This window comes from Arachis hypogaea, chromosome 2 (genome assembly GCF_003086295.3).
Source record: "Arachis hypogaea cultivar Tifrunner chromosome 2, arahy.Tifrunner.gnm2.J5K5, whole genome shotgun sequence".
NCBI lineage: Eukaryota > Viridiplantae > Streptophyta > Magnoliopsida > Fabales > Fabaceae > Arachis > Arachis hypogaea.
The window spans coordinates 101810966-101821179 of NC_092037.1; the positions used below are offsets into that span (position 1 = coordinate 101810966).

Consider the following 10214-nt stretch of genomic DNA (forward strand, 5'->3'; position numbering starts at 1 on the left):
GCGCACAAAGCATATCGAAGCGGACTGCCATCTCGTCTGAGATAAAGCTCATGAGGGTGTTCTCAGACTATTGCCAGTAACCTCGCCAACCAAACAGCCGATCTCCTCACTAAGACTCTGGCACCAGGACCTTTTAGTTCATGTTTCTCCAAACTAGGATTGTTAAATATTCACACTCCTAGTTTGAGGAGGGATATTAGCCAATATAATGTTACTTAACATAGTGATTAGCCTAAATATTTATACCAGAGTTAGTTAGAACTGTTAACTGACCATAGTTACCAATTAACTAGCGTTAGCCTTTAGTTAGCACTTGTATATAACTTCAGTTAGGAGGTAGTTAACATTTTTGTGATTCTCCTTATTTTTTCAGTAAGAAATCTCTGACTTTCACATGCTCTTTCTCTCTGCTCCTCTTCTCTCGCACTCATCATCAACCTACAATCTCTTCACGGCTCTGGATTTTATCATGGTGCGGTGAGCGTGGAGGTTGTAATCGCGACGAGATCTTAGTTGAGTTAAGAGAAAGAAGGAGATTGTTACCGAAGGTTCCCGATTCGGCCCATCTATGGCGAATGAGGAACATTTGGAGAATCCAGACTCAGATATGGAGGATGAATTCTCTCCAAACGACATTCGCAACTTCACCAGACTCCTGAATCGACTCACCAACTTCCAGAACTCTCAGCGCAGAATGAATCACTCTGCATCTCCGAACGGTGTAAACTCTCGCAATCCCTCTTCGAACGACGTGAACTCTCGCAATTCAACCAATTCAACCTTGGACTTGCACAACCCCTATTATCTTCATCCAGGTGAGAATCCTGGAATCTCGATAGTGAATGTGACTTTAACTTCTTCGAATTATCACTTTTGGTCAAAAAATATGAGACTTGCGTTAAAATCAAAAAACAAATTACAGTTCATTGATGGAACCTAACTAAGATAAATATTACAAGCACAAATTAAATTTGTCTATGAATCTATTCCATGACATACATACAGGAAATAAGTTTTGATGTTATTCTAATTCAATTTAATTTATTATAAAATTAGAATAACATCAACACTTCAAATGATGTATTTTTAGTGTAAAATGGTGGACAAATGGATAATATTCACAAAATGATATATGCACATATTTTAAAATTTTTTTTATGTATTTTGAGAATTAATTTTTTAATATTTATATTAATAAATACCTAAATTTTGTATTATTTAAAAATATTAGAGTCTGATGGTTAAGAATTGCATGACTTGAATTTTTCAAGAGGTTTTCTAAAAATGTTAGCAGTGAAAGTTAAGGGAAAATGATATCTTAATTATCCATAGAATTTTTTTGTAAGCATATTGTAAAATAATATCAATACTTCCATTAGCTTATAGGCTTATAGCTCCATATCTTTTTTAAATTTCGATTTTAAAAGCCACCGCTATACATTGCTGACAAATCAAAACGTCACAAATGCGTAGATTAAAATTCATGATTTCTAATTTGCCAACTCAAACGCATGCCACCCTTCAGAGACAAGCAAAGCAATTAGAACAACATTATCCAATTCATTTCATGAATACATAGTATGAATTATGAAATAAATAAAAAAAAAACACACACACATCAAAAGGAAGGTGAAAATTCAGGTGAAGTCGACTTCACGTAAAGTTGATATCTGAGAGTTGTCAGATGAAAATTTAGTCAAATCAATTAAAATATATAACGACTCTCAAGTATCAACTTCACATGAAATCGACTGCACTTGAATTTTCACCTTAAAGGAAATGAATAATATATATAATGAACCAACATTAAGAAACCTTAGTGCTATAATGGTTCACGCATGGTCTTATTTTCTAATAACATAACAAATTACTAAGTAGTAATTAGACACAGATTCTTAAATTAATCACTATTATTAATTAATTAGTTAATAGTTTTTTGTCAGAATCGCTTTCTACAAGGCGTGTAATAGCTTATGATTTGGTTGCCATTAATAAATTTACACAAATTTGTTCTTTTTTTTTGTTGGTACTACTATATTATATTATATATCATTTATTATTTGAACGTAGTGCATAAATTATATATACTCTATAAGTATATATGCATGCCTCAACTTAATTATTATATTGTAAAATGGTAAGGAATGAAGGACCAGATCGAATTTGCTAATAAAATATTTAATTAGAAGATTAAATTTCAAATTTGCTATGTGCTTGGAACATGTGATAAAAGTTGTCCATCATATTATCATATATTATATACAGTGTTAAAGCGTATGTGTTCCATTTTAAACATACACTGAGCTTCTAAAATAGTATATATGGTAATTAAATTAATGTTGTTATGCCATTACATTAATAATTTAAATGTATGATGTGAATATTAGGATTTTTATTTTTAAATTATTTAAATACTTCATATCATTTATTGAAAATGTACAATAGGTAAAATATTTACGTTTTTATATTGTTATTACATATTTGGGATACAAAAGATAGAAGACAGATAAATATAAAAATCGAATATTGTATACTCAAAATATATAATACTTTAAGAAATAAAATATTTTGGGTGTACTTAAAATATGTTACATTTGTGTATGTAATATATTTCAGGTAAAACTGAGATATTTTTTTAAGGGAAAAGTATGAGGAGCCAATAGAATATTTATACAATGTGTACAATAGAGGTTTATGGAGTATTAGAGATATAACTATTAGTGTTATATTTTTTCATCAGTTGAAGCTTTTAGAATGAGTGGTATCATGACATGGTATTAGAACGTTAGATCTAAAAGGTCAAGAGTTTGATCCTTGGTGAATCCTAAAATCAGTTTAAGCTTTTCGAAAGATGTTTATTATCCTTAGTACTCGGATAGTTATTCTAGATAGTATGAGGATATTCATTTTGTAACTCAATAGCCTATTTGTACACATTGTACAAATAGTCCATTGTCTTCCTAGCAATATCATTTTTTAGGATGTTACACATCTTGAGTTTATAGTACTCAATTTTTATGTTTATTTATCTTTTATCTTTTGTATTTAAGATGTGTAATAGCAGTGTAAAAACATAAAATATTTTATATTGCATGATTAAGTAAATAAAATATTAAAATAATTTAAAAATAAAAAATCGGTGAATATATATAGCTCCATTATTTGCAGACCTTGTCAAACAAAAAATTTATTAATCTTTCATATATATATAAGTTGACCATTAGTAGGACCAGAATTTGCTAGAAGCTAAGAATAATGATTTATTGGAACAACTATTATTATTAGTAGCCGAATATGTGCCTAAGAACATGTAACAAAAGTTCTCTCTTATACAATGTAATCATTTCCTAGAGCCTAGTGTATTCATTTTAAACACAATGATATATATGAGCTTCTTAAATCATATAATAAAGTTATATATATACGTGTTACATTTCTATATATATATAAACTCATCTCACTCTCATTGTTCAACACACAAATTATATCTCACCAAATTAAAGGAAAAAAAGTTTAAGAATGTTTTCACAAAACACCCTTTTGATTTTCTTTGCTATTTTCTTTCTCCATGTTTCCACCATCACATTTGCCTCTGATCCTGATCCAGTTCAAGATTTTTGCATACCACACCAAAAGTTATTAGGTTCCATGAATGCATCTCATCACCATGGAACTCCTTCCATTCTCCCATGCAAGAATTCATCTGAGGCTACGGCTACTGACTTTGTCTTTTCCGGCACGAAAGCGGCCGGAAACTTCTCTGAAGACGGCATAGCCGTGATATCCGCTAGCCTCGCGAACTTCCCGGGTCTTAATACACTCGGGATGTCATTCGCGAGGGCGGATATTGAAGTCGGCGGGATAAACCCGCCGCATTTTCACCCTAGGGCAACGGAATTGGTGCATGTTGTGGAAGGGAAAGTGTATATAGGGTTTGTTGATTCAAGCAATAGGGTTTTTGCTAGGGTTTTGGAAGAAGGTGAAGTTATGGTGCTTCCAAGGGGATTGGTTCATTTCATGATGAATGTTGGTGACAAAATTGTAACAATTTTTGGAAGCTTTAATAGTCAAAATCCTGGCATGCAAAAGATTCCTTCTGCTGTGTTTGGATCTGGGATTGATGAGGAGTTATTGCAAAAGGCTTTTGGATTGGATTCTAAGCAGATTGGAAGCATGAGAAGAAAATTTGATCCAAATTCAAAGTAACATGCATCATAATAATAAGGTATTAGAAAATGTTGAGATCAATGATGTTATTATTAGTTAATATATAGTAGTGATCTATTTTGTTTTGTTACATTTTGAAAGTTCATATGACTTATGAATCATAAATCTTGGAGTCTCTAAGTTTTGTTACTTTTTTTTTTCTTTTCTTCAAGAGTTTGTGTATGTCTACCTCTTTTTCTTCTATAAGTTCTTATTATAGTAATGGTATAATAATATTAAAGTAATATGTATATTTTTTTTGCATATAGTTTTATATTTTTTAATTTTTATATTAAAAATGATCAATAAGAAGTGAGAGGAGATAAAAAAATATTTTATATACTATAAAAAAATATACAGAAGTGTATACAAAAAGTAGTATAATAAGTATATCTTTTTCTCTATTATAAAACATAAAAAATACTCATTTTTACTTCTCTTCATAATATGAAAAAAAAAATGTTTAATTATTCAATTGATTCTTATAATTTTAACAAATTTGCAATTAGATATTTACAATTTAGAAATTTATAATTAGGACTCTAAATTAGATAACAAAAATGTTTGATTAAGTCCTTTCTAACAGTTTCTCATTAAAAAGTATGAAATATAATTGTAATATACGTTTTTGCATCTGGTATAACTTATAAAATATTCTAAAATATTATAGGATTATTAGATTTTTTTTAAAATGAAAGATGCTACTATAGTAAAAAGCTAATTAAAAATTTGATGAAGCTATAAAAATTAGCAAAATAATTAAAAAATGTCAATGTCATCCTAACAAAAATCACAGTATCTTTAGATTTTAAAATGACAAATTTGTCACTCACACATACCACCAACTCTAACTTTTTAACAGAGAAAAAATAAATAATAAGTAAACTAATGAACATATTCATTCTGTCCTACATATAAAAATATTTTTATTAGAATTGATTAGTTATTATATATATTTTTTAAAATAATGCGTAGCAACTATAATTTTATTTTATTGCTAGAGGCCAGATTGGAACATGGAAGCAATTTAATAAAATAAAATAAAAGATTCAGGTGATGATGGTTTGAAGGTTGTGTACTTGTTGTGTTCAATAATGTTTAGAAGATGATGATCATGATTGATGACATAGGCGTGGCAACAATGTGCCGCAAACTTTTTATTTGCCACAATACTTTATAAACTACAAGTCATCATAATTCATAAGTGTTTCTGCCTAGTGAAGGACATCATAATTCAAAACAGAGACATGATTAAAATTGAAAAAAAAAAATCTATAATGTTATGTGAAACCAATATCTATTTATTTAAACAATTAAAACTATATCAAACCAACCGGCAATTGCCACCTACCAAGCATGCAAGCAGAAAACTTTGCATATTCAAATCCTCTCCAAAAATTGCATCCTCATGTTGCACATTGAAAAGGATGTGTTTGGTTTGAGAAAGTATTTTAAAAAAATTATGAAGCAAACAATAAAAATTTTGAAATTTTTTAATTTGTATTTTCTATTTTCATTTATTTTATCCATAAAATTCTGGGGGAAAAAAGTAAAATTCCTTGTGCTCTAGCAATTTTCAAAGATTATCAAACTCGAATTTGTAGAGGTTAGATAAACTTATACCCTAGAACTCAACTCAAAAACTCAATTTAAATACCAGAAACAGTAAGCTCTTGAGAGTTTGATAGCCTTGATAGTTGCTAGTTACTAATAATCATGGACAATGATCATCACACTCATCAAAAAGAAATTCATATTTCAAATCAATTCAGGTTCATAGACTCAATGAGGCTATAGAGAAACATTTCAACTTCTCTTTCAATATGTTTTCAAACAACAGATAGAATTCATGTTTGAAAGTAACCTGATTCTCCCTACAGCTATGTGTACTCAATGATGTTTCAATGTACATAATACATTTCACTCTAATCAACTCTCTGAATTCTCCGATAGGGAGAAGCCGAATCTCGAAGCCGGAACAGAACAGCCAATAACCATAACATAGAAGCCTACTTTGCACCTAAAAGTGACTTAATGATAGTATCACTCATACCATCAAGATAAGGGAACAAGTGACCAGATCCTTTGAGTTCATGATACTGAATCCAGGGAAGGTTTTCGGCGATGTATCGTTGCACTATAACAGGCACCATCAAATCTTCCTCTCCATGCCAAAGATGGACAGAACCTTCATTATTTGGAAACGGGTTTTCAAGATCCAAAGGACTAAAATCCCATTTACCGAATCCGATATTTAAGTCACGGTGGAGAGTCTCGTATTCTCCTTGCTGTCTTGCCTGAGCCTGTAGAAACAAAGTAAAAAGTGAAATCAAGAACTTTGGTTAATTCTCTGGCAAAACAATCACCATAAACTTTTATGACTATAACCAATATAAATTATTTTAGGTCACTAAATTGTAGCTACCTAAAGGCTTGGTAATGATACTTACCACATGACCCTTTTTATTAGACCAAATTGTTGAAGTAAGCTCTTTATCTTGACTTGAAAGGATATCTGTATTATTATAAATTAAACTTAATCCGGGGAACCATTTTTGAGTGTTCCACCAGTAAGTTAGCCACGGTGTGTAGTGAGCAACACGAAGTGTCCATTGATCTTGTAGTAATTGTCGGTAATAGGCTTCGTTAGTTAGGTTTGCCGGAAGATCAGGCCACCAGTAGTTGACAACTGGGGCTAAAAGAACTGCACCTGCCAGCCTATCATCACCGAAATAATTTTTGTTAGCTTGACATAAACTGAAAGGCCGACAACTCTGTCTCATACCACCAACATGACAAGCAGCAGATCTAGACATGCTAAAACAGAAAACAATAAGTTGACCCCAGTTTCTGAGACAAGGTTTGTATCTCAACAGAACATCAAAAAGGCAGAGTAGTATAAATCATACCTGTGAGGTATGTACTTAAGGCACTTCCAAACAACCTGTCCTCCCATGGAGAAACCAACCACATAGAATTTTGATCCTAATCCAAGCTGATCGGCAAGCTCTTCTACATCTAAGGCAATGCTCTTTATTGTACGGTTGGGATCAGGATCGCTTTCACCGTAACCAGGTCTGTCAAAAGCTACAATGTAGATCCCCAAGTCCTCAATAACATCCTGCAAAGAAAAAAGAACCCAGCTTAGATGGAAATACCGCAAACTACAAAGATACCATAGAATGCTTACAAAGCCAAGCACACAAAAGAGCAATGAAAAGTAATTACAGGTGAAAGCTTTTTGGCAACCACGGCATCATGCCTGCAACTATCAAAACCATGTATATATATGAACTTATACTTGGCTGCATCTTTTGGAACACCGTGCTCTTCGTATGCCAAATGTCTTCCATCTCTTAGTTTGATTCTTGATGCTGTTACAGGTGGGCCATCAGCAGTGCCACAAATCTTCGGGGGAGGAGGTCGAGTAACTTGATAAGCCCAAGCTAGAAACCCAATCAACAATACTACCAGTGTTGTTCTAAGGATCCCTACAAGATTTTAAAGCCGATTTAGGGAAAAGAAAATAGCATTTGAAATAGAAACAAATAACATCTTCCAGACCATAATCAAGCATAACAAATTAGTCCTTTAAAAATACAAGAATTCATGAAACAAATTCAAGAACAACTAAGTCTTGCACACTAGGCAAAATTGGCTAGATGAATCAAACAACATCATAGTGTATCATGAATCATATATGTGTTTAAATCATTTATATCCAAATTAGTTTTAGTAATTTCTTAAGTCTCCCTCTACCTCTAGCTATAGGACTCCCCTTCGAGCTTCGTTTAATCCACTCTCTTAATCGAGCCTCAACAAGCCTTTTCTGAACATATCCATACCACTTAAGATGGAATGATTCAACAATCTCTATAATCTGTGCTATCCAAAACTCTCTCAGATGGAACGATTCAACTAATCTCTATAATCCGTGCTACCCTAAACTCTCTCGGATGGAACAACTCCTAACCTTTTCTAGTCTAACCCTTATCTCTCCACCATTAACCAACATCTCTAAGCACCATTAAGACACAAATCAATGTCTAAATATATATTAGAGACTTAAATGAATGTATATTTCAAATAATGAATGTCCAAATTGATGTTTGAATTAGTTAGATTAATTTGAACTGTTGCAAATACACACACATAAATTGCATCAAAGCAAGTAGGGAAGATCAATCCAACCATACAAATGAATTGAAACATACAACAAACTTAATTATATGCATCCAAAAGCTTAATCTACTACGCCTAGTTAACCTTATGTTCGGTAATCCTACTACTAGAGTTAACTATTCCATTTCTAATTTTCTAAATTCTCAACAGTGAAACCACTTTAAGGTATTTTCTTACTGCATTAGTGATCATCAAAAAGGTTAACCCAAAAGGTTGAAGAATCATAACCTTAATCATCAACTGATACAACTTGGCATGAGGTAGAATCATAGAACCGATTCCCCAAAAAAGAAAACTTGGCCTAAGAAAAATGAGAATTTTGTATTTAGAGAAAGTGTGAAGGATTTGGACCTGAATTGAGCTGAAGAGAAGAGGATTTCTTTGACTTTCTGGTATGAGCCCTAGCTGATGCAGCTGAGATTTTTCTGTTCACTGGTGTCGCCATTGTTGAGACTCCGAAACCCAACAAAAATCAGAAAAATTGAAGAATTGACGTAAAGTTGAAAAATTTTATGCAATATCGAAGGTAGAGACAGAGATCTGGAAAATCGAAAGTGGAAATTAGCATGGTCTAAAACGCCGTCGTATTTACCATTTCTACACTTAGCTAATAATTAATAATAATTATAAAAAAAATTTAATTAATTAATTAAATCTACAAAATGGAATGAGTTCAGCAATCAGCATCGAAGAATGATTAATTTTTAAATGTACCAAACATTGAGAAGTAATGAAATTTTAATGAATATACATGAAATTTATATATATTCTCCTTCCTACGGGGTAATTGATTTTATTTATTTTTTGTTTCTTAAAATAAAATATATTCAAAAAATGGATTGGTGGGCTGAGGTGATTCCCTTATTTTGGGCCCAAATAATGTTATTGGGCTAATATATTAAGCATCACAATCTTCTCTGGTGAGTTAATAATATGTCTAACTAACTTGGTTGATCGAGTGAGCAACTTATTCATCCGCTTAAACAAGTGACGAGAGTTCGAATTTCGTCAAGTACATGCAATAATTTATTAGTTAGCAGCAGACCCTTAAATAAAGTTCAAATTTGTGACGAATGTCTACTTATTACAAATGTCATTTGGTTAAATAAGTATTAAAAATTTTGAATTTTACAATAATTTATTAGCTAATAAAAAATCGTTAAATAAAATTTCAATTTGTGAAGGATTAATTGTTGATTTATCGGATTAAAGGATACTATAAAAAACAAAAAAGAAATGAAGTTAATAATTCATTATGTTTTAGTAATTCTCAAAAGTTTAATTTTTGTCTTGGTCAATGGATGAATAGACACTTAGTAGTTTTTTTTTACTCTCTCTCTCTTTTTCTCTCTCATTTTGACTTACTCATAGATTCTATATAATTATTTAATTTCCTTACATAAAACTCACAAGTTAGTAGACTAATCTACTACTAATAATCGTTTTCTTTTATTTAATTTGCAAACCTAATGAATTTGTAAAATTTTGTGTAATCTAGAAGCAAGTTCTATCAAAACATTTTGTATCAGCACCAACTTTGAAGGATTAATATCTCATTATATTCTTTAACCAAAATTATTATCTTAACTCACATATACACCTAACCTATATATATTTCCTTTAATTACCTCTACTTTGTAATCTTTATGGAACACACATGCATATACCATAACATGCAATTAATATTACACATGATTTAAATACCATAATCACATATATAGAAAAACTAAGATAAAAACTTATTATTATATAATGTAGGTTCAAATACTAGTCTCAATATATAGGCTACATAAGGCTATAGATCTATCTTTCTTAGATTTGCTTTT

General features: G+C 31.2%; 2 protein-coding genes across 2 annotated transcripts; one reads left to right on the top strand and one right to left on the bottom strand.

Moving 5' to 3' along the window:
- The first annotated feature begins 3447 nt into the window (after nt 1-3447).
- On the top strand, nt 3448-4451 carry LOC112758656 (germin-like protein subfamily 3 member 2). The gene has a single exon (XM_025807371.3). It carries the CDS (start codon nt 3520-3522, stop codon nt 4204-4206), a length of 687 nt encoding a protein of 228 aa, XP_025663156.1. The 5' UTR covers nt 3448-3519; the 3' UTR covers nt 4207-4451.
- A 1485-nt stretch (nt 4452-5936) lies between these two features.
- Nucleotides 5937-9127, bottom strand: LOC112758664 (uncharacterized). The gene is made up of 5 exons (XM_025807391.3): nt 8740-9127; nt 7435-7697; nt 7116-7327; nt 6657-6924; nt 5937-6509 (listed from the first exon to the last, which is right to left on the bottom strand). Exons 1-5 carry the CDS (start codon nt 8831-8833, stop codon nt 6216-6218), a joined length of 1131 nt encoding a protein of 376 aa, XP_025663176.1. The 5' UTR covers nt 8834-9127; the 3' UTR covers nt 5937-6215.
- Between the last annotated feature and the right edge of the window lie 1087 nt (nt 9128-10214).